Source organism: Neophocaena asiaeorientalis, unplaced genomic scaffold, assembly GCF_003031525.2.
Source record: "Neophocaena asiaeorientalis asiaeorientalis breed wild unplaced genomic scaffold, Neophocaena_asiaeorientalis_V1.1 scaffold108, whole genome shotgun sequence".
In the NCBI taxonomy this organism is placed as follows: domain Eukaryota; kingdom Metazoa; phylum Chordata; class Mammalia; order Artiodactyla; family Phocoenidae; genus Neophocaena; species Neophocaena asiaeorientalis.
In genome coordinates this window covers 3,397,568-3,422,807 of record NW_020173770.1, presented here as the reverse complement: position 1 = coordinate 3,422,807, position 25,240 = coordinate 3,397,568, and the positions used below count along the sequence as shown (strand labels likewise).

The 25,240-nt window shown below is 47.3% G+C and overlaps 2 protein-coding genes across 3 annotated transcripts in view; one reads left to right on the top strand and one right to left on the bottom strand.

Moving 5' to 3' along the window:
- Positions 1–4,588, bottom strand: part of INSYN2A (inhibitory synaptic factor 2A) — a 36,669-nt gene extending 32,081 nt beyond the window's left edge. Inside the window, exon 1 of the mRNA XM_024751570.1 lies at positions 3,414–4,588. Coding sequence (XP_024607338.1) covers positions 3,414–4,588 — 1,175 coding nt within the window. The remainder of the gene's footprint in view (positions 1–3,413) is intronic.
- Positions 1–25,240, top strand: part of DOCK1 (dedicator of cytokinesis 1) — a 463,294-nt gene that overhangs the window by 181,729 nt on the left and 256,325 nt on the right. The window lies entirely within an intron of this gene.

Genomic DNA, 25,240 nt, shown 5'->3' with positions numbered 1-25,240 from the left:
GCATTGTCTTCCTTTGGTCTGCGCTAGAGCACGCCTGAGGCCTCGCCAGCCCTGGCTCAAGCCTGCAGTACAGTGGGGATCTGGGGGCAAAAATGTGTCACTTGGTTTCAAAGTCGTGAGCTCTTAGATTGATTTCTAAGTCAAGTGCACACTGAATTCCTTCCCTCACTGAGACTCCTCTTACTGAAGGCTAATTTCTATACAAAGGCCCTTGCAAGCTAATTTGGGGGTGAAGGGTGAGGAGAGAAGTGGACTGTACACAGGTTCTGAGCATTCAGGTGATGACGTGGAGTGTTTTCCAATATTTTAATGTGATCATGAAATTCCTTGTCATGTTACGAAATGACTATAATAATAATCTACGTAGAGTGAGCTTCCTGTTTCCCACCATGAGATGCGACGATAGGATAACATTTCTTGGCTTAGATTGAGCACATAAAATAAGTCCTGTGAACTCCTGCTTTAAAGCGACTGTCCTGGTGCCTGTCCTTCAGGGGACTGGTCCAGTGCTCAGAGCAGCCGAAGGTTACATTTTCGGGATTTAATGAGCTGGCTGATACTGGCCACAACAGCAGTATTTACACCGTGGAAATCAGCAAATGCTACTCCCCCTTCTTTGAGAGCCAGTTGTTAAAAATGTACCAGCAGACTCTCCCCCCTTGCTGGCCCAGACCCCTGAGAAAGGGACGGAGAAGGAGCTTTGCTTCTTATCTGCCCGCCTCCGAGGCCGCTGTCTCCTTGTCCATATTCTGAAGTGGAAAACAGTGGTGGGAATTTGAATTCTGGGCAAATCAGTGACCCTGGGCAGTTGAGCAAGAGAGGTCACCTTCAAGGTGGCTTTGAGATTTGAGACCACTTGACTCACTGTTATGCGGAGAGCTCAGGGAGGGAGGTGGAAATGCAGATTATTAGGAACAGATGTGGGGGTTCACCTGGCTATGGTCCTGCTTTCCTACCGTGAACTTGGCCTGTGCAGACAACAACTGACCTAGAGATTGATTTCTAAGTCAAGTCATCCTTTGCCTTGATCGAAGGTGCCCACTCCTCAAATGGTTCGGAGCCAGGCACTGTCCCTTGTTTTGGGGATACTGGGGCGAAGGCCTTTTTGTGATGATGGCAGTGTCCTCTGTCTTGTGTAGGAGTCAGTCTCCACAGGTGGCTCTTGGGCACCTGTGATGTTTCCGATGTGATTAAAGAACGGAATTACAATTGTAATTAATTCGAGTTTGAATTTCAATAGCCACATGTGGACAAAGCAGGTCAGGGCGTGCAGGAACGGCCCTCGGTGGCAGCCTGTGTACTGAGAGTGTGTGGGGTGCATCCGTCACTCTGGACTCAGACATGGGGCCACTAAGAGTTCCCCAGACCCCAACACCGCTGACCAGCCAGGCAGCCCTCACGCCACCAGCAGACACCACCCCATTCAGATGCACCTGGTGCTGGGCTCCGTGCATTCAAAGGTCACTCCCTGTCTTCCTCACCCTCGGTCTGCAGGACGGGGGATGAGCTCCAACTTACAGGTGAAGCAATGAGGCACAGAGAGGTGCAGCCCTCGCCCAAGTCCTCAGAGCCAGAACTCCCACCTAGACATGTCTTAACAAACTCAAAACCACTTTGAAGACTGATGTAGTCTCAAAGAACTCAGAGGATCCCATTTAAAACAACTTTCCGCCCTGTTCTAATAGAAGGAACCTCCGTGTAGAACACAGTTCTCCTTGCATGGGGTGTTTGTGGATGTTCAACCCATGCAGCTGTTTATTTTGGGACACACCCCTGTGAGATGCACGCGACTTAGTATATGCACTTGGTTTTATACCATCTGTTGAATTTTATTTCCCATTTGGTGATGTTGGTATCTTTCTAGTTTGCTGTCTGGTTTAAGTCACTACCAGCTATATCGAAGTCAGTGATTGGTCCCTGTTTGGGCTTTTCATGTTTCCATGGGAGTGGTTTACTGATCACAAATCCCTTACAGACCCACCTTAGTGTGTTGCTTTTGGTTATGTATTTACTCAAGGCTAAATGATTGAAGTGGGATGAAAATGGCGATGTAAACCCAAAATTCAAGAAAGCCTTTGAAAACCATTCTATAATGGTAGGTTACTATTAATCTACTGTTAGATTAGTTTACGATTGGCTAGCAACTTGTTTTGCTTAATACTGTAGGCTGCAAACAATGCTGGGTCGTAGGAGGTGGGGGTTATTGAGAGTTAACTCCTTTTGTAGATGGACCACCTACACGAAGCTGGAGAGGCCAGACACCAAGGGCAACATCTGCACCAGGCACCTTGCCTCTGGGGCCAGGGCTTAAGATCATAGAGGTTGCTTCCTCCCCTTTGTTTGCAACATGCAAACACAACGTAACTCAACCACAACAATCCTGTGCCAGGGTGGTTTGCTGCCCTGACAGTGCATTTCTTGGCTTATCTTCATGCTGGCTGCCAGCTCACTTAACCCAGGGGTAGGAGCCCACGGGGTGAAGCGTGCTAATCACGTGAGGCAACAGGGCACTGCCTCAGATGCCACCTCCAAAACATGGGCTGCTGGAATCCAGACAGCTTCATGGGGGAATGGGAAAGAGAAGGTCTGGCCGTCTAGACAAAACCAGTGAGCCATGACACTGTTTCAAGAAACACGGAAGCAGAGCAGTGCTGGCTGTTTCGTGTCATCCTAGCACACTGCCTGGCTGTCCTAGCACAATTTCAAGTACAAAAGAAGGGAAACAAAGTTCAGCGATCTGTTATCAATGGCAGACAGTCCTGGCTGTTTTCATTCTCCCTCCTGCCCATCTGTACACACAGGGCAACTCGTGGAGAAAGGCATCTTGCTCCTAATGATACACACATAGGATTTGTCTAAGGATGGGCATTGCTTCTATGCGTTCCAAGTAAGAAAAAAAAAATATTGTCTGTTGTATAAAATATAAAACCTCATACAGTCCTGAATATCAATGTTATTCCAATTATTTAGCATAAGCGAGTCAGCATTTACTTTTCAAAATGCCATCCGAATTTCTTTTCCATAATATGTTTCCTGAGAGGCAGGTAGCTTCTTATTTAGATTAGATATTCTGGACTGGCATACCTATTATACTTCATCAGTATCATAAACCTTTAGTCCTGGGAGATAAAAAGGAAAGCTCCATCAGTTCATTCAGAAAATAGGTATTAAATTCCAGGCCAGGTGCAGGAATGCTAACCAAGTCAGTCCTGCAGGTGAGGATAAATGAGGTCTAGCGTCATAAAAATAACCTGGGACTGCTTTGACCTTGCTCTGTCCTCAGACTACTACAGCCTGTTCTCAGAAACGCAGGCTTTGGTCTCGTTAAGGATTTGGGCTTTGGGGGCTGCTGCTGGCCCCTGAGGGTGATAAGCCTGCAGAGAGCATCATAAGAAAGGCGTGAACATACATACCCTTCCCGATGGGCCTCTCCTTTTTCCAACTCCTGAATGACCCCCAAGAGCACTTTGATGGTTTCTTGGCTTGAACTGATTAAGTTCTCCATCATCTGAAGCTGTGCTTTCAGATCGACCACTTCCGCACGAGGCACGATTTGTTGGCATTCTTCACCCACGGCGAGCGCTGTCGGACAAGGCTGGTGCTCGTGCGCCGGCGGGGCCTGAGTCTGCAGGGACGCTTCACTACATTCGGGGGACAGGCACTGCGTCGGGGGCGAGCAGGCCAGGGCAGCGCCGGGCGGGGCCTGGAGCCCATTGGCCTGTGAGGCCTTCCTCCGCTCCTGGTCGGCCACGGGGCAGAGGGACCACTCGCTCGAGGGGGCGGAGTTCGACAAGGCCAGCTCGGGGGCCCTAGCGCCGGGGGCAGGTCCGTAAACGGTGGCCACCTCCGTCTTAAACACCGTCCCGTGGGCCGATGCGGCGGGTTCCTCGGCGTCTGGGGTCGCCCGGTCGTGCTTTGCTTTCCCGTGCAGCTGGTAATCGGGCTCTTGGGAGGGAGGACGAGTGGAGTTCTGGAGAGGAGCATCTGGGCAGCGGTGCAGGTCGGGGGTTCTGCATGGCTCTGCGCAGTTGACCCCGGCGGGCTGGCCCAGCGCGTTCACGTGCTCATCGGAGTGGAAAACCAATGCCGCCGCCTTCTGAACCCGGTCCGCGCCCCACTGCCGGGACTCCTCCCCGGGCCCTTCCTCAGTCTTCTCTTTCGCATCAATTGCAAACCCATTGTTTTGACTTTTAAAGGCATCCGCGGCTGGGATGCCTTTGAGATTCCCCTTCTTGCGGTCCAGGGGGAAAGTCTGGTAACACTTCTTAAGGTCCGGCGAGGTCTGCACACCTGTGCTCTTGGTGACGTTGGGGATGGACCTCCGAGCGGGCACGGTCATGTATTTGCGGTAGGTGGCCCTGTAGGACGCCGGCTTGTCGCCCAGCTGTCCCGAGGAGAGCTGCGTGTCCCTCTGCTCGTTCTGCGCCTCGCAGATATCCTTAAACCGCACCTGCAGGGCTTTATTACGCTTCTTAATCTGCCGGTTGGGATCCAGGGCATATTTCATCTCCAGGGCCAGGCATGCGGCAGGCTCCACTTCACTCGCCGAGGTCGTGAGTGCGCATTTGCTGGGTTCCTTACTGACCATGGTTCCTGCAGTCGGAGACAGCAACAGACGTGTCAGTGGAACAGAAACACACATGCAAACGCAGGCAGCACAAACTTTTGGCCGGGATGACTACTGCCTGCTCCCTAATTATTTTTAAACAGGTGAGGTCGGCTTTTATGTTAAGGAAAATCAGACAGGCGGAGAATCGCTGGCAGGCACAGCTTGAAATGCTTCTCGGACATTAAAGCTTGCTTCCTTCTCCATGTGGGATACACTCGTTTTTCTTTTGATAGTGAGGCATGTTTCCCTATTAGACAAACCTGTTTTACTATATTCATGAAGAAACCCGACGGCGCTGCCTCTTCTGCTTTGCAAATTGCCACTTCACACGCACATCTCCACTTCACAGGCAGATGGTTTTCCAAATGCAACTTACTTGGTTTGGGTTTTTATTACTTTTTTGAAGATGACGTGATTAATCTATTATTGGAATCCGAGAGAATTGCTATTTTTTCTTAAAGACTTCTCGGGGATTCTAGCTCCTGATCGGATAAATGTGGAGAGCCCTCCGATGAGGAACTAAGCTAAATCTATTTATGGTAGCCACTCTGGGTGCCATGGGATAGTGGGCCGTGCTGCTTTATGGGAAAAGCATAAAGGAAAAAAATCTCTGCAGTATGGCTTGCTCCTAATGGGTTAACAGGAGCCATATAAAGGACGTGGGTTTCCCTACCTCTACAAAGTCTGTGTTAGCAACTCTTTTCTTTGATTCTGTGGAGAGCGGTATCTGAAAATACTGCTTTTTTTTTTTTTTTTTAAAGAAATGATTCATTCTAAAATCAAGTTTTGTGTTTTGATCACAACCTCTGAAAATGAACACAATGGTGGTTGTTTCAGGATTTAAATCCTGAAAGAAAATAAAATCACAAGGCTTTATGTTAATCATGCAAATTCATCTTGGGCTGAATTATTAAATGCAACTAAAAAGATGCAGGTGGCCAGTGACTGCTCCGGGGGAATACCAGTGGGTAGAATGCCTTCACTTTATCAGGCAGATTCACCGCTGTGTATTACACATGGAAGAACTTTCTGGAGGGTTGAAGTGAAAGCGAGAAAATATAGTTAAGTATGCTGTTTGTGAGTTAGCATTCATTTTTTTCCCCTTGTGTTCGAGAAGAAAACAGTCAGATGGGAGGAAGCTAGGCTGTACGGAGCACTGGCGTCCAAGCAAGGTGCCCAGAGAGGCAAGGTCACTGACAGGAGCCGGTGAGAGGGGAACAAGAACAGGGTCAGGCCACCCTGTCCCTCCCAGAGCACTTCCGTGAAATGCTAGAGGCACTGCGATCACGTGGCTGCCACTCTGGGACCCAGTGGGTGTGTGGGCCCCCAGGAGCTCTGCTGATAGAGGAGGGCCACATCTAGTACCTTCAGTGCCACACTCCCTTTTCAAGGAGGAAACTGGGGTTCAGAGAGGTTATGATACTTAGTCATCGTCACACAGCAAGTAAGACATACTGGCAGGCTCCTGATCTACCTGACTCCCGAGTCCATGCTGTTTCCTGTCCCTCAGGTGTCCAGTGAACAGAGAGGCAGGACACTTCCCCACGTCCCTAGTCCTTACTGACTTAGGACTGCAGGCTAACGGGGGTGGTGGTTCAGAGAAGGAGAAGAGAGGAGAAGCCGGAGCCCCTGTCTGAGAGTGAGTTAATGGAACTGCCCCCCCTCGGAGTCTGGGGACTCCGTTAAGTTGACATCTCATGCCAGCATCGCACTGGCGCGGTCCAGCACTTCACTAGTGTTACTGAACGAAAGGCTTAGAGAAAACGCAGGTACTTCATCAATTCTGCCTTGAACAGTAGGCTGGGAATCACGTTAGAGGACATCAAAAATAGTCCCTGCAGAGTTTGGTTTCGATCACACCGGGGTGTGCCAGCCTTGGCACTCCTGGCATTATAGACTGGGTAATTCTTTGTTGGGCGGGCTCTCCTACACAGTATAGAATGTTTATTAGCATCTTCGCTTCTCTCCACTAGATATCAGTAGCACCTCCACCCCAAAGTGACAGCAAGAAGTGGCTCCAGGCAAATGGCCCTGGTGGGTGGGGGTGGGGGTGGGGTGGCTAACCATTCCCAGTTGAGAACCACTGTATTAGACCTGTAACCTTGGGCGGCTAGAGTGTGTCCTGAAGGTAAGGCTGGGGTGGAAAGCCACGCAAAAGACCAAGAAGGGATGGCAGTGTCCCACCTCCCAGGGGGCAGGGTGTCTGCAAAGTGTCAGCGCTGACGCTCCAATCTGGAAAAGATCCAGCTCTGTGCTGAGCCAGCATCGAGGCAGGGCCTCACTCCATTGCAGCCTGTGTGTCCTCCGACAAAAGAGTTAATCCGAAACAATCACAATCCGAGGGTAGTTTGGAGAAGACAGAGAACAAGCCTTCTTTGGTCTTTGGTGCTCTACTGGGTACTGAGGATATCCGGAGACCTTTGTCATTTGAAACTCGAAAAACTAGGCAGTTTTGGAGAGAAGGAAAGGGAGAGGTACAGACTGAACTAGATTATGGGTGGTGGGGACAGAGCATGCCTGCTAAGGGTAGATAATGTATATGGTTAAGAGACACTTACTTATTCCATGAGGTTAAAAAGATGCACACAAGGGACCTTGTGTTGGGGAGATTATTGGGGGGGGGGGGCGGTTGGGATAATAAGGAAGTGAAATCTTAACCCTCACTCTATCTCCTATTCATTCTTTAATGCCTTTGTTGTCCAGGTGTGTCAGCATGTATTGTGCCATTATTCTACAGAAGACCTTCATACTAGGGAAAATTTGAAAGAGAGAGCATTTTTACAAAAAGCAATTTACAGTAATTTTTCAGCCTTTTCCCTGCCACTACAGAAAAATGAGTGTCTGAATAAGTTTGTCCTACCATGCTATATTCATCCTCACGATTTGCCAAAAACTGAACTGAAGTAATTTTTTTTACATCAGTCTGCTGGTTTGGAAAGATATTCTGAGTCTTGGACCCAATCATCAAACTAATAAAACAAATCAGAAGAATTAGTTGTCAGTGGCAAAATAGTAATAATAAGCAATTCCTAAGCACCTCTCCGTCTCACAGGGGGTTGCAGAGTACATGAAAATCACTTCCTTAGTAGTAGAAATGATGGTGCGAAATAAGATTTTTTTTATCAGCGTAGCTTGCTGTTGCTATATTTGTTTTGAGTATAGTAATGAAGTTGTCCTAATTTCACTGAGAGTAAAGAAGACACCAAGGAGTTTTGCAGATGACTTATTCTGCCTTCAGATGAGTTTATGAGCTCTACTGATGACTGGATGATATCTTCTAAAGCTTCACAATGGAATTTTCTGGACATTAAGAATCACTTTTATATGAAGTGGGGCACATCTTTCCGGGGTGTTCATTCACTGTTTATTGGGGGGATTGGGCTCGTAAGTGATTACCATTAAGAAAATGATTTTGTATGGAAGTTTGGGAGTAGCGGAGGCAAACTATTATACATAGGATGGATACACAACAAGGTCCTACTGCATAGCACAGGGAACTATATTCAAAATCCTGTGACAAACCGTAATGGAAGAGAATTATACATATGTATAACTGAGTCACTTTGCTGGACAGAAGAAATTAACACACCATTGTAAATCAGCTACGCTTCAATAAAATTTAAAAAACAAATAAAAAAAGATTGTGTCATAAAAGAAAATTGGACATTCTCTAGATGAGAGTCTGAGACAAGTGGAACTGCCTGGCACACTCGTTTTTCATCGTTCCTTCACGCGTTCGTTCATGCACACGTTATAGTGTAACCTCAACATTCAGTCCATATGTTCCCTGTTTCTGTGTCCTAACCGAATGCCAGCACTGTCCTAGGCACTTCACGTGCACCTTCTCCTTGACTCTCATGACAGCCTCACAGGGGCGGTACTACTGTTATCCTCAAGCTGCAGATCGAGAAACCGAGGCACAAGATTTTTTCGAAACCTGCTCAGAATCACACAGCCAGTGCGTCCCTTTATGTCCCGTGCATTAGGCAACTACTCCTGTCTGGGGAAATCTGCAACTGGAAGTGACCCATGATAAACCTCATAAACCATCAAACGGCTGGAACTCACGTAAGCCATTTCCTTGGCCTGTTGCCGCAAAGTATCTGGGTGCAGGTTATGCAGAGAACCTCCAGGTAGGTCCCAGGAACGTACCTGGTCCTAGAGCACAGACTCAACAAGGGTTGCCTTGAATTTTGGATTGAGCGTGACACCAAACTGGCATTTTCAGCGATGGCTTGCCTCGGCTGTGTCACCGCAGAGAACCATGGACTCTTGGAGTTAATCTCTTGGCTCTAAAGCTGCAAGAGTTCAGAAAGTTTATTTTTCATAAGAAAACTGTGTTTTAGAATTCGCTGGACTGTGCTGTCTTGAGGTGAAAATGGCAAGTCATGGTTGCGCCTGGCTAGCTCGGGGAGAGCTTGATGTCAAGGAGCTGTTTGCAATATAAATGTCTTAATTACCCTCAAATTAAATTTCATAATCAAATGTGAGTTGTAAATATATAAACCTTGTATTTTTAGATTAGTGATGGAGAGTCATCTCTGCATGCTGCCTTAAATTAATAGCTTATATAAAGATGTTCATTCCAGCTTAAAGGAGTGAAGAAATGGAAGCAACTAAATGCCTAACAATAGGTAAACGGTTAAGTAAATTATGGTGTATATTCACTCAGTGAGGCCATTAAAATGATAATTATAAAGATTATTTAGGACTTCCCTGATGGCGCAGTGGTTAGGAATCCGCCTGCCAATGCAGGGAACAAGGGTTCGAGCCCTGGTCCGGGAAGATCCCACAAGTCAGAGAGCAACTAAGCCCGTGTGCCACAACTACTGAGCCCACGTGCCACAACTACTGAAGCCTGCGTGCCTAGAGCCCGTGCTCCACAACAAGAGAAGCCACCGCAACGAGAAGCCCGCGCACTTCAACGAAAGAGTAGCCCCCACTCGCCGCAACTAGAGAGAGCCTGCGCACGGCAACGAAGACCCAGCACAGCCAAAAATAAATAAATAAATTAATTGATTAAAAAAAATTATTTGAAAAAAACGCTTATGAGATAATGGTAAGTGAAAGAAAGCAATCTACCAAATTGTACTGGAAGAACATGAACAAAACTGGTCATCATTGTGGTGTTGAGATAGTGCTTTTGGGGAGGTTTATTTTCCCTTCTGTTTTCCAGTTTGGGAAGGGGGAGTTGCAGTGTCGTTATGTTGTTTGCCAATGAAAAAGACACAGGGCAAAGTTAGGCCACACCTTAGGGCAGCGTGACAGGGTCAGGCCTCTGGAAAGTAGAAACACTTGGATCAAAAGAAGAAAAACCTAGAAATGATTAGATTTGGGTACAAGCGGCCTCCCAAAGGTCATCTTTTATTGTTTTGAGGAAACCTTGGATAAAGAAAGAAAATGAATTTCAAAATCCTAAGTGTTCGTGTGTGTGTATGTGTATCTGCAGGGTGTAGACATCCACGTACGTGCCTCTGTATATAGGTGTGTGTGGACTGGCTGGGAGACCCGGGGAGCGTTCAGTAGAAGATATATCCATATGTGTGAAAACTCACTGTCGGCTGGAATTTGCCATCTGTGTTAATTAGGAATCAGGCAGTTTTGACCTATAATCTGCAGTTACCATCTGAAGGAAACTTTGTGGGATTTCAGCACGAGAGAGAATCTCCACTGGGTTAGTTCTGTTCTTAGTGTCTGAAGGGACCTGAGAGGTTTCCAGTCTGGCCCTGAGCTGTGATATAAATGGCATAATGCGGTTGACTGACAGTGGGGACTGGGGAATGGGACGGCCTTGCTAAGACACCTCCCAGGGTCCCATCCGCCAGTGGATCCAGCAAAAAAGCAAGGCAAGCAACCCGATGAGTTTGGAAAGGGACTGCGTGACATTACTGGTTGTTCTCGTTGCTTTCCCACTGTTGAGACACCTTGGTGTTGAAGATGCTGGCTGGGATTCAAGATTAACTGGGTCAGCGTTTTATTCTATATGCGGAGGGAATGCCTGAACATTAGGCTACTCAGAGTGGGAGAGTGGTGAAAAAGAATATCCCTTGCCTTAACACGCTGCTTCCCGGAGGGAAAGGGAAGTGAGACAGAGCCTCACCTGTTAATGAATTCGTCTGCCTTCTGAAATAGTTAACATTAAGACCTGTTTTATAGCCACTGATTGATTCTTCCAAAATGGGAGCCCTCCTCTCCTCAGGGCAAAGCTAACTGCTATAGATTTTGGACTGTGTCTTCGTTAGATTCATTATCCAGTTTAATTTCCTTTAATACACTGAAATGATATTTTCCCAGACATTTCTTGCCTTCGTCAGAGGTCATTGATTAAGAGGGCTGAAATGGGGTAAAAAAGTGAATGCCGACACCCCCCTGGGATTGAGCCCTGTGGGGAGGCTGCTCCCGTCTCAGCCTCCAGTGCGGTGGCCCAAGTCACGCCCCACTCCCTGGATTTGTGGACTGTTGCGGTGAGGCCTCCATCATTAAGAAGTGAGGACCATCCAGTCGGAAGCAGGGCAAAGGGCACTCAGGGAGCTTCACTGCAGGCCTTGGGCAGAAGAAATAGCATGGCAGGTGGGGCCCCGGCTCATGTATATCTTTGATTTCAGAAAACCCATTTTAACCTACTGAAAACCTTTACTCAGTTACTTCAGCCGTGTAACATAAATAGATTCTCACTGGCCTGTTCCTAATGAGTGGGAACAGAGGGAGTGAACCGTCCATCTTCTACATGGATGCTTGGGTTTGGTGTTGAGGTTTTAGACGAACCAGATGATGCTATTGGACCTCTTCATTTGTGTTTCACTGTTTACTTAGTTCTTCGACGTTCAGCTTATACTGACGTTAACCTTTGTTCATCCTCTGTCCAAATAGAATCTAAATTACTAGAAATGAATTAGCAAAAGTTTATGATGGTGGCAAAAACCAACTGGAAAAAATACCTCCTCCAAATGAGATGTTACATCACTGTCAGAAATTTTATGTGACGCAGTTAGCTTTGCTAACTGACAGTGTCCAAAAAGAATGCAGTAAACCTGGTTCCCGTAGCTCCACGAGAATCATGTGTAAGATCAGGCAGAGGGACTGATTTCCCAGCTCCTCTTCTGTCCCCCATCAGTGTGACAATTACAGAAAATGTTAACTACAAGGGCTTTAGTTTTGAGCATAGCTTATGAGTGCATTGAGATTACTGTAGCAAATAGCTCACCTACTCTATTCCCTGATGGTTCCAAGTAATTAAGCAACAATCAGCTGGTAGTTTGGGGCCCAACCCCAAGAGGCTGGAATTAGTAGGATGCAAATGAGGTGGCTTCCCTTTCTTAGACTATTTATGGGAATCTCAGTCCTTTGAGAACATGTGCATACTGGGATGGGCTTTGGGCTTGTTTTGCCTTATTGATGAACTATGGCGAATCCATACTTTTTTTTTTTTTACTAAATGGCACGCTTTGCCTCATGATATATCTGAAGCTAAAATTAGAACAGTAATTTCCCCAAGAAATAACTGTCAAAAGAGTATGTTTTCCCTGCTGCTTCTACCAGCTGAATCTCAGGATACCATATTGGAACACCCCGGCAGGGTTTCTGCTTGGAGGTTACCATTCACTACAATTGAAATCAATTAGAGTTGAAGATGTAATCCATCTCTCTGGCAAGGCCATGGGAGTGTCCATCTATTACCATCAAAACGGATCCTCGGTGTGTTTTTCATTTGTAGTGTCTCCCGTGTTTCCATGGTCTGGCCAAACTGTAGACTTTGCAAGGTCTTGGGTGTACTGCAGCGGTAGCAAGTCAAGAAAGAAAGGGAGAAATGAGCATTTCTCGTCATCGGCTTCTGTTTATAAGTGGATGGCAAAATGTAGAGAGAGAACCGCCCAGGTCAGAATCTTAACAAAAAGCCACAGTCAGAGTCAGGGTGTGTGGTCTTCCCACGTATGGCTCATGCTTTATCAGCTGGGGTCCAGGGTGGAAAGGTTGCTTGGTCTGAACTCTTGAGTCTTTCCTTTGATTCTTGGGCTAAAAATGATGCGGGGATTATTTAATCTGAGAGGACCAAAAGGACATGAATTAAGACCCCTTTCCTTTCCTTCCACTGCAGCTGATGAACAGGTGAGGGGGAACCTCAGAAGTAGTTCATTACCCTCAAGAGCGATGTCGTCAGTGTAGACCAAACTTAGGCTCGGCAGGGAGAGAGTGTACACTTTCACTGAGGACGGGGAAACTGAGGGCACGTTACTAGTAGCAAGTGATAGTTCCCAACTGCAGGTGCACTAAGGGTGAACTTTCAGTGTTCAGGACCCAAAATGTCATTGTTAGGGGTGGGAGATGAAAAAGAGAAAACAAAAAGTGTCTGTGTGTCACATACTTTAGCATCCAAATAGCTGTCACATTTTACCCCTTAACATAAATTCGACTTCTCATTGATCCTGGTGGGATTTTCTACTCTGCCAGGCCAGTTGGTTTGTTAATTCTTTCCTTGACTAACAGCTGTTGTGAACTTCTGTCTTCTCCATGCATAACAATATGTAGCTACTTTTAAAAAATATGAAGCTACACCGCTCCCCCACATGAAAACCTCAGTGGCATCTCTGGCAGCCTGGAGGACTCTGTGCCCTCCTGGGAGGAGGGCTGGCACAGGGCGATGGCCTGAGACCCTGGTGGTCTGTACTCAACCCAGTAACAAAGCTACTGTGCTCACCTCAGCCGAGCATGGAGCAAAGGTGCCCGGTGTGAAATGCAGGACTCAACTTGTCTTACCGGGGGGTCAGGAGATCCCAGCCCATCCATCATAGGCTAGTGTGAGTCTCTGAGTCCTTTTATTCTGAGGGTGCCTTAACAGCTGCTGGCAGTGCTTCGCCTGACTGACTCCCCAGTTTAATGCCCCCAACCCAGCCATCACCAGGTCCCACTGATTTTTGTTTTTCCTTCCTCTTGCTTCACCTATTGATTTCTTCCATTTTGTTCCCACCCTTCCCACCTTGACCTTGGTGTTTTTACATCCCCTGCCCTCAGCTCTCTATCCCTCCATCCTGCATGTCCTCTTAGCCCAGGCTTCAAGTGCAAACATCTCTCCTCTCTGTGGGTACCTACCTGAGTCCCAGTTTGGTGCTTCCAAAAAGCAATTTTTTAAGGGTCCTCTATAATCTTTCCCATCCTGCTGATCTCCCTGGACTTCTCATGGGTACTCACAAACTCTGTCTGTTCAAGTTAAGTCAGCTCCTGTACTGTCTCTGGAATACACCCTGGTCACTCCCTACTTTGTGTGTTTGCTTCCGGTGGTTCATGTTCTGGGGCTGTGCCCCACCCTCCTTTTTAATGGTCCGGGTCTAGCCTTGCCTTCTCTGGCTACTCCAGTCTTCATGGCTGCTTCCATTGACTCAGTGAACGGCACCTGCACATGGAGGGTGACGTGTGCTGGGCACGCAGGGCATTGAGGAACAGTCCTCGGCAATGCGCAGCTCAGCATGGGAAAGACATTCCTCTGTGGATAGCACCAGCCCACTGTGCTCAGGACCATCCTGGCGTCAGGAAGAAGAAAGTGCTGAGAGACGGTTCCCTGGGAGTCCAGGCAGGCCTCCCCTGGGAGACATGGAAAAGCTGGCCTAAAGCCTGAGTCACTTTTCTTTGATGTGCCAGTTCTCTCTTCTTACACGTATATAAGTGTAGACTAGGTTCCGCTAAGCATCTCCTCTCTCTCGAACTCAATCAGCCTTTGATTCTTGCTAATTAGTTTAAGAATATAATGATATACATCCCAGGATCCTTACAGCAGGGGCCTTACCCATGACATTTTAAGAAGGTGTAGAGTGGGTACTCAGTATTACTGGCTTTCATGGAGTCTTTCTGCATAACCTGGATCCTCAGATCTGGTGAACAGACCTGGCTGTGTTCTGCAACCTGGGTAGGGATCGGATGAGTGGAAAGGGAATGGGACAGAGTTTCATTAGTTTGAGTAAAACCATGTCCACAGAGTTTTATCTTCTGAACCTTGGCGTAACTATCTTGAGCTTGGTTGTTACACGGTATTACTTTTAATTTTTCTCTGTGCAGGTGGAGGGAAACGAGATGACACACACACTCACAAAAATGAGTAGATGGTTCAGAAGTGGTGTATGTTTTATATTTAATCATAAGGTTTATTGGGGCCCTTACAACATATTTGGTATAGTAAGTGTGACCAGCAGGCTGGTTCTTACACTGCCCGGCTTCCTCCTTGGGAGTGGGATGTGGCCATGGCAGAATAAATTAAGAATTTAATTCAAAAATCTCAATAGCTTGGGATAACATAAACATGTTAGAGAGCGTGGAATCGGTGTAATCTCAGCCTTCTAATTGGACTCTAGATTTTGCTATAGAGGAGGAACCCCTGACCTTTCAGGGCGGGGGTGGGGGTGGGGGTGGGAATCAATAGAGGGTTGGGAACCGCACCTTTGCATTGAGTTACTTCAGAGCATGTGTGTTTTGGCCCAAAGGTGTTGAATGAAATAAATAGCTTTTCATTTTTCCTTACTTTGAAATGAGAACATAAAGTATAAAATTCCACTCAATAAATAAACTCAGTAGTTAGAAATATAATTCTACGCTACTGTTTGTGATGAACATGGGGAGGAAGGAAAAGGGAAATGGGGAGATAAAATGAGAGGGAGAATGTGAGGGGAACAGTGAATGCTAGAACTGCACAGACAGACACAGGAGAGGAAGGGGAGGTGCTCAGGGAAGCCAGTCCAGGCAGAGGGCATTACATCCTGAGTGCTATTAACTGGGGATGGAGGCACAGATCGTTCTGATGGACCAGAGCCACTACCGTCAGCTTTCCCACTGCTCTGTCTCAGGCAGCTGCAGCAACCCTTCTCCTCCCGTCCAGAACGGAGCTGGACAGTTCCTCCCAGGGCAAAACAAAAATCAAGCCAAGGACAGGTAACTGAGGCGGGACCATCGTACAGTTTCACATTTTATGAAGCACCGAACACACAATGAACACAGGTGTTAGACTGAATGAATAATCACATGTTAAGTTGACGTTTCTGTGTTCTGCTTCTGTCTTTTAATCTCTCTGGCACCTTGCTGGAACTGATGCTCTCTTCCTTCACAGGGATTGTGGTAAAGGGAGAGAGAACAGAGGGTTAAGACTGGGGAGGTTCAAGAGGTTAGCGTCACTGTGCGTAAGCAGTACTGCCGATCCTGAAATGCCTCTCTGCGCCCATCAGAATCCTAAAAATACTGTTTTAAAGGAAAACATAAGTCTTCCTAAAACCTCAAACGACCCCTGTATACTTGGCTTTCTTGAAACTTTGGAGGAGAGCACAGCATTGAAGAAGTGGTACCTTTTACAAGTTGTTGTTGTTGTTTTTAAAGACAGCCTTTCTGGCCACGTAGGGGAAAAGAATCCGAAGGGAGGCTGTGCTCATCCCAGAGGAAGCAGGAGAACATCCATCTTCCTCAAGGCCTCCATCCTTGGGCCTGACTCTCTAGAATACATATACTGGTCCCCAGCCCAGTCCAGGTAGTCAGGATTTCTGGGGAAACTGGTGACAGGGTGGCCGGGATCATTTTGATAATGCATGCAGGATGAAGAACCACTGGTCTCCGTGTCTTGTTTTGTTCCCCTCATTTTCTTGTATTTCCTGCTGTATCCCTGAAGCTTGGAGCTACATGTGACACATAAAAGGTACCCATAAATATTTAACGAATGAAGGGATGAATGAGCGATGTCTCAGGGGGGCAAGCAGAGCCGTCCCCTTCTAGTTTTTCTAGAATGAACCTGGGACTCAGCCAAGGGTTGCCGATCACCAAACAGCCCAGGTCGAGGCCAGCAGAGTGGGCTTTCCGTGGCTCTGTTCATGGAGCAGCAGTGGGCGTGGATTCTCCTTCCACAGAGAGGGACAATTAGTGACCTGTCATCGTCATCGTTTAAAATACAGGTCTTTTGCAATGTGGATTAATTATCAAGTGGCGAATTCCAGGTAAACTGTCACCTGGCAGGTCCATAGCAGGAATATGACACATTCACATCTTTGTTTCTTTGGATGATTCCAGTTGGGGATGCAGCACATCTAGGATTCTGCCCCTTCCTAGGAATTCCGTGGGTGGGGACAGCTCTTCTCACCAGGGATCTGGGGTTGGAGATCAGTTATTAGTGCCAGTGCTTTTCAGTGAATGATTTAGATGTAGGATTTTATAAGTTAGCAAGGGGGTACACAAGTTCATCCCTGTAGACTAGACTCATTCTAGTCTTTTCTTGTCCTGGTCATTCCTGGATATGTCGTGTCACACGGCGCTTAAGAACTGGGCTTTAGAGACTGACTGCCTGGCTTTGAGTTCTGGCACTTCCACACATTAGCCCAGAATCCTGAGCATGTTATATGACCTGGGCAAGTAAAGGTAATACAAAGCTGATGTTTCTATCCTGCTTGGCCTGGGTTAGGTACCATTTTGTACTTTATCCATGTTCTTACATTGCATTCTCCAAATACTCTCTGAAGGAGGAGTTACCATATTTTAAAAGGTGGAGAAACTGAAGCACTGAGAAATGAGTCTGTGTCCACATCACCCAGATAGTAACTGGCAGAACTGGGGATGCAGGTGTGGACAGTGTCCCCTGGACATGGCTCTCAGTGCTCTGATCCTGTGATGAGGGCTCAGGAGGCTGGTGCCTGTGAAGCCCTCGGTATGTGGTCCTGGCGATGCTGCTGCTGGTGATGAAGTGCTGTTGACAAGGAGAACGCACTTACGAATACGTTATGGGTGTAGATGACACTGGATATGTTATTTGAGAGAAACAGGTTTGAGAACCACTTGTTAGGTTTCCACTTTGGCTGATTAAAAAGTATACAGTTGGACTTCCCTGGTGGTGCAGTGGTTAAGAATCTGCCTGCCAATGCAGGGGACACGGGTTTGAGCCCTGGTCCGGGAGGATCCCACATTCCACGGAGCTGCTAGGCCCGTGCGCCACAACTACTGAGCCTGCACTCCAGAGCGCGCGAGTCACAACTACTGAGCCCGTGTGCCACAACTACTGAAGCCCGCACGCCTAGAGCCCCTGCTCCGCAACAAGAGAAGCTACTTCAATGAGAAGCCCGTGCACTACAACGAAGGGTAGCCCCCACTCGCTGCAACTAGAGAAAGCCCGCACGCAGCAATGAAGACCCAATGCAGCCAAAAATGAATAAGTAAAAAAAATTAAAAAAGAAGTATATAGTTGTCCTAGGTTTTTACTTGAAAACAGGGCATGCCAGTGGTCATTTTCACATAATCTTTAGATCGAGTTAGAATTGATGTGATGCTTTGATGTAAATAGAATTTAAATGGTCACTAGGAATGAATTGAGAGCCAGGGGCCCTGGATTCCAGTCCATTCTCTACCACTCACTCAGCAGTTGATCATGCCCCATCGAGAAGCGATGCCTCCCCTGAGCTTCCCCTCCCAACAAGAGCAGGTGATATTTTCATAGACCCAGTGTTGCCAACCATGTGATAAATTCCGTCGTTTAGCCTAACCCTTGGGGATTTTTGCCACACTAGAAAATCTGATAGAAACAATAAATAAAGCAGAGACATACTTAGAGGAGAGTAAATAGTATACATGGAGACAAATAGAAATAGCAAAGACAAAACAAACAAGAATGGAAAATACTTTTATGAAGCCACTGAACTAACAACTACTTTGAAAACAGACAGACAGTAAATACTTGAGAAAATCAGCTCTCATGGGGTTTTTCAATGGCCTGGAAAGTCAAATGAAAAATACGGTTTTAAAGGGAGCAACTTATCTTTTTTAACATTTTTAAAATTTCAAACTTTCCACGCTTGCACGTGGTATGAACTCTTCTTGGGAGTGATTCCTCGGCACACTTCTACAAGCTAGGTGAGTCTTAAGTGCATGACTAATGGGGAACTAGTTGTCTGTTTGTTTGTGCCATGCAATTTCAACAAGGAAAAAAGAAAGAAAGAAACAAAAAAACCCCAAGTCTTTATGAGCCACTCTGGTATTGATTAGAACAGAAGTGCTACGTTGACGGGTCTGGCACAAAAACCAATGGAGTGGACATGTCATGACATCATATTGAGAGGTGGGGTCAAGGCTAAGAGACCAGACGTCTTCTGGTGGTCTTGGGTTGACCCAGTGAACTCTCCGGTATTTTGGTAAAGTGGAAATTCCTTTCAACCCCAAAATGTCAGCATTGGGGGTAAAAGAGCATTTAATCTCTTGGATTGAGGCGAGATAGAGTCATCATCTGTCCTGTTCTTCTCCCTTGTTTCTTTCACTCTAACACTAGGTCACTAAACTTAGACGCATTCTTTCTTGCCTTATTCTTGAAATTTTATTTATTTATTTATCTATATATTTTTGGCTGTGTTGGGTCTTCGTTGCTGCATGCGGGCTTTCTCTAGTTGTGGCGAGCGGGGGCTACTCTTCATTGCGGTGCACGGGCTTCTCATTGCAGTGGCTTCTCGTTGCGGAGCACGGACTCTAGGCGTGCGGGCTTCAGTCGTTGTGGCACGCGGGCTCGGTAGTTGTGGCTTGCGGCTCTAGAGCGCAGGCTCAGTAGTTGTGGTGCACGGGCTCAGTCATTGTGGCTCGTGGCTCTCGAACGTGGGCTCAGTAGTTGTGGCGTGTGGCTCTAGAGCGCAGGCTCAGTAGTTGAGGCACACGGGCTCAGTAGTTGTGGCTCATGGGCTCAGTAGTTGTGGCTCGCAGCTCTAGAGCGCAGGCTCAGTAGTTGTGGTGCACGGGCTCAGTAGTTGTAGCTCGCGGGCTCCAGAGTGCAGGTTCAGTAGTTGTTGCACACGGGCTCAGTAGTTGTGGCTTGGAGGCTCAGTAGTTGTGGCACACAGGCTTAGTTGCTCTGTGGCATGTGGGATTCCTCCTGGACCAGGGCTCGAACCTGTGTCCCCTGCCTTGGCAGGTGGCTTCTTAACCACTGCGCCACCAGGGAGAGCCGACATTCTTTCTTTAAAAACTCAGCTTCTACTCATGTGAACTTTTACCAAAGGAAACTCGATAAGGTTGAGTTTGGGGGTGGAAAACCCCAGACCTTTGATCCTCTTTTCTTTCCTGATCACTCTGTGGCCCAGATGTAAGGACTGTCCATCTCCAGAAGCTGTCTTCATTGTTAGCAACTTCTCACAAGACTTCCTTTTAATTCCTACTTCAAAACAACTTGAAATGGAAGAAAAAAAATTTGTCCAATCTGGAGTCTGTGAATTTCTAGCAAGATCACTGACTAGGTTTATTGTTAATAGCCTCATTAAATATTCATGAAGCACCTGTTATTTGATAGGGCTATTCTTAGTCCTTTAAGAATTTCTCTGTGTTGAGGATCCTTTGATCCAGTTTCTTCTGAGAGTATATCTCATGGACATTGTAAGAAGTCAGAAATGATGAAGAACTTATCTTTTAAAATAATGTTTCCAGTTGGAAACTCAAGTTCAAATTTCTAATAGTAAGCATATCTTTCCCCCCAAATCTGCTGGCTCCCTGGCTTCTCTGTTTGCATTGATTCCCCAACCACCATGTCTGCCTGGGTTAGTAGCATCTTTAAATGCCTTCTTCGCGTTGCCATGTCATAAAGATTTGCTGCCGGGGATGTCTCTCTCCCAGCCCACCCCCTTATATATCATTCCCACTGTCACCAGTCACCTTTGCTACCAGTTAATTCTCACCTGTCACACCCTCTCAGCCGATCTCTAGCTGTCAAGACTTAATCTTCTGGAAGTGTATGTGATTGTTCAAAACATTCAGTGGTTACCCATCGCCAGTGAACACAGGACCTTTCTTTCCTGCCTGTTCCTGTGTTAACTGACTTCAAATTGCTTCTTCACTCTGATCTTCACCCCGAGACCTTTGCCCAGTGTCCTCTCCCACCACGGAGCACAGGCTCCGGACGTGCAGGCCCAGCGGCCACGGCCCACGGGCCCAGCCGCTCCGCGGCATGCGGGATCCCCCCGGACCAGGGCACAAACCCATGTCCCCTGCACTGGCAGGCGGACCCTCAACCACTGCGCCACCAGGGAAGCCCCGCAGTGTCACTTTTAACCCTTCCCACACAAGTCTCTTGCTCTGAGTGTGTGGCAGCTGTGCTTAAGCTGCGGAATCTGTGTGTACGGGGCCAGTCTCAACCCTTGTCTCGGCCAGGACATTACCCTTTCCTGCCTGGGAACCTTCACAGCACACCGCTGGTCCTCTCCTGAGCCTGCTTCCCACCTCCTCTCACCCTCCTGCCCTTGAACTTCTTGAGGACCTCTCACTCATCTTGCAAAACGCCTCACACATTGCCATGGCCACTGTTGCTACTGTCGGGTACATTTCCACAAACCAGCCTTCCTTTCTGGACCAAGCCATCTGTGTATCAATCTACTTTCCAGTGCTTGCCCATTATCAAGTCCAGGTTTAATAGTTCCATTACATTTCCAAGGATGCTAAAATCACTTACTACAAAAGCAAGCAGCTTCCAGGGAGCAAAATGCAGATCATATGAGGTGTTCTGAGTCTAACTACCGAGTACACACAGAAAAACTAAAGAGATAGGCAATTGACAAACACTGGATACTTCCTAGGGAACAACCACGGTAGAGCGACCCACATCACTGGTGGGATGATCTAGAAACACAAACAAAGATTGGTCAGTTTCATTATCGTTGACAGTGGAGATGCTGAACCTCCAGGGTGATCTCTTAACTGAGCAGCTGAAACGAGGCCCCCAGACCATCAGCCTCCTTTTCCTGCCCTTTTCTCTCTGGAGTCTTGGTGAGGCGAGAGAGTAACTTTTATTTGCAGGGCTGCTTGTAATATTTCTGGCATCCCAAATCCTCCTTCTCATGTCTTTCATATGCTGTAGTTATTTCATTTTATGCCCGAGGCTAGATGATTAAGGATTGAATTGGAAGTTTCTATAGTAACTGCGATATAAACTTTGACTAGCCTTTTGCTATGCTGTTGTGATTTTTCAAAAAGTTTCTTCACCCCCGTCTTGGCCATAATAGAGTAACTCGGGTGAAGGTGCAGTGTGTAAACGTGAGTCTCTTTCGGCCTTTTTTGCTCCAGTTCCTAATAGCAAGATGACTTGGTAAAGAGACCTTGTCTGTGGATGTACAAGACTTTGAATAATCAGTTCAATACTCTACAGAAGCAATATTCGCAATGATATATTTGAAGACTGTTCTTTCCAGATTCCTTGGAAATATGGTGTTAGCCAAAACGTTTATAATTTAGAAACCTAAGTCTTTCTTGTCCTTAATATCTGCTTCTCTGTAGTCGAGTTAATTTTCTTTCTCTCCCAACTAGAGCTGGGAATGTGCACTCAGCAGAAAGACACAGAGCCATCAGGTTAAAGTGTTCTGTTTTTATTTACATCAGCGATTTGTCGCTTGATAATTAATATCTTTGTCTACCTAAGAGCCCCTCAACTCATTCACTGTGGTGTGAAGGATGTCTCAAGTACGTATGACTCACACCCATACTGAATGTCACAGTGGCTTATGGTGATTTGCTGTGCACCTACCCCTATGGTAGAGGGGGCGTCTGAAAGAGTTTATATCAGGAATTGAATTTGGAACCCGGAAATGTCTCCAAGTTATGTTTTTTGTCAATCTGAGAGGTCAGATTCTTGGGTGCTTGGAGACATTTCAGGGTCTCTGGACCTGAAAGAGATACATTATCATACACGGTCCAAAGGCTCAAACTTGTAATTTGTACGGCTTACTGTTTAATACTAGGCAGACTCTTCCTATGAATCCCAGCAGGGTCCCCACAATGTGGCACTAAATCTCTATGTTCTGTCCTTAATATATAAGAAAAATAGACTTTAAATATGCACTGATTAAAAGTTATAAGGTTTTTCTACATTTATGTTATAGGTTAGCCCAAATATTAAAGACTTATCCAAATGTTTGTATGCAAATACCCTGGTAATAAGAGTGTTGTCATGTCATATCAGTCATACTAAATTTTGCTTTAAAGTATTGAAGTCACTCCATAATGAAATATTAAAATCAAATATGTGAGGAGACTAAAAAGAAACTGCTTCATAAATTATGTCAGCTCATTTCGTTGGCTGGGGAATGAAGGACTCAGGGGAAGAGGTTGCTAAGGGAGTTGGTGATGAAGGAACTGTTTAAAATAACAATGCCAGTTTTGTCTGGGGCATCATCGTGACCCCATAGCCCCTAAATGACCACGGTTGGCCTTAACTAGGCAGGCATAATTGGTGTGGCTCCCCGAGCTTCTGATTGGTTAAAGCAGCAGCCTTGCTGTGCACCTACTCAGGGGTCCGGTGGGCTGGTCCTGGTGACCCGGTCACTGCCCCCCTAAATTGATGCTGGCCCGTAAGACTGCCGCTATGCAGTGTAGCTGTGATTTCTTTATCATGGAGAAGCAGCCTGTCCCCCACATAAGTAATCTGCTTCTCATACAAGAGTTCAGTTGTTGTAGCTCTAAATGAGACAGCCGTGGGTGAGAGCAGACAAGAGAATACAAATGTGGAGCTAAGCGAACACATCTGTCCAACTGCTCTGCTGGATTCGACTCTTCATTCTGAGAATCATTTTTATTTTCTGATTTCTTATTTCCTTGTGCAGGAATCTTCCCCGTAGACCAGTGCCTTTCACGCCCAAGTCTTTTCATTAATTTACTTATTTACTTAATTTTTTTTTTCTCTACAGAGGGAGAACTAAAAGAAATACCTTACATGTGGGGAAAACAAATGTGGCAGAACAGAGAAGCCCCCAAAGTCGAGAGACTAAGAGAGAACCCAACTTTCCCTAGGCTTTCTAAAGCTTTCCAGCCTTGGCCCGATTAACCTACGTCATTGCCAGTGGTTGTGTGTCTCAACAGGATAACGGGCCTGAGTTAAGTAAAAGCTAATGCCTTCATCACGATAATAAACTACAGTAAATTTAAACGTAGCCTCTGCTTTTCAAGGGTACCCATCTTTAAGTAGAGGCCTCTCCTTTAGCCAAGAAATTCAACTGAATCGTCCTATCTTTGAGGAAATGATGAATTTCGTGAAGAAAAGCTCAAACTCTCTGTAGCTACCGTAATTTATGCAAAATCATGCAATTAGTGATAGCTGCGCTAGACATTTTTTTTCTCCAAATGCTCCTGTAATAAAACCATCCTGAGTAGCAGTGCCATCTAATGTAAGTAGTAAACATAGATAGTGAATTATTAATATCTGGTGAGGCATGCAGATGGCAGGACTTCCATTTTTCCTTTGAGCTGACAGCACGTTTGCTAATCATTCTGGCAAAAAAAAAATGGCAAAGATGAATATGAACTTTTCTTTGAAAAGTAACATTCAACAGGATATGAATGTAATAAATAGCACACAATGTGAATCGTAAAACCCGGCACGTTACGCCTCTGCAGAGGGAAATGATAGTTATACTTTCTGCTGGATCCGTAGCATAAGCTTAATGAGGGTAAAGCGTTTTCATACGTGTACCACTCGTCAGGAATGGCCCAGGTCAGGTGATCTGGGTGGTAGTTTTCAATCAAATCCCCAGTCCGGTAACCTTGACATCCCCCCCACCCCGTCCCCTGGCAAATGGAAAGGGAACCTCCTGGTTAGTGCTCATCCAAGGGAAAACCTCCAAACGCGCCGGCCTGGACCCTCCTAGTCTGAGCTGTAGTCCTGTGAAATGATCGCGTGGGTTCCTAGCCAAGGCAGGGCTGGCCCAAAGTTCCTTCCCTCTCTTGGCCACTTCACCTCGGGATGCTTCCGCAGAATTTACGCGCCGAAGCAGACAAGGTCAAATTCAACGGCTTCACGGCTGCTCATGGTTCAGCGGCCCGACCGGGCGTCCAGCCCTCCGGCACAGACCTGCAGCAGGAGAGGGCTCAGGGCCCCGCTCTGTAGATGAGCCAGACGCACCCGGTCCTCCCCGATTTACACCAGATGCGCCTCTCCTCCCCCACTCCTGGCATCCCCTTATCGCTAGCTCCATCTCCCTGTGGCATATTTTGGGCTAGGAGAATGCTGAGGTCATGGGGACAGGCTCTTTTTCCTGACGACGGAGATGCCGGCCGGGAACCCTGAGCATGAACCAGCAAGACGCAGACTCTCGCTCTTGACTTTGGGCTCCAGGCGCTGCCCGGCCCCGGGCCGGCCCGCGGGCTCCCTCCTCCCTCCTGCCCTGGTTCGCCAGCAAGCCTGCTTAGCCCGGTCTGCAGCCTTGGTTGGTTTCCCACGCCTGTCCCGGTCTGACTCGGGATGCCGAGCCCCCGGAAGGCCCGCGGGCGCCGACCCCGGCCCGCAGCCCCGGGAAGGTGCCAACCCGAGCGAGCCCTGGCGCCACGGGAGGAGACGGGCATTTCACGTGGGCAGCTGCCTTCGCTCTGCCCACGCCTCTCCATCGCGGCCGGCGCCAGGGCCCCTCCACTCGGACTTTTGCCCCCGAAGTTAATAAGTCGTACTTGCCAGTTCGCTTTAGTTTGGAAAAGACTTAAAAACCTCGAAATCTGCCGGGGCCACGGCCGCCCCCTGATCCCCCCAGTTCTGCCTGGCTCGGGCTGTCGGGCGCTCACGAGGCTGTGGCGTTTGTCTAGAACGGACATCGCAGACACGCAGCCCCGCTCCTCCCCGGCCGTCGCCAAAGTTGCCTGACGCCCCTCGGCGACCCGGCCATGACAGATGCT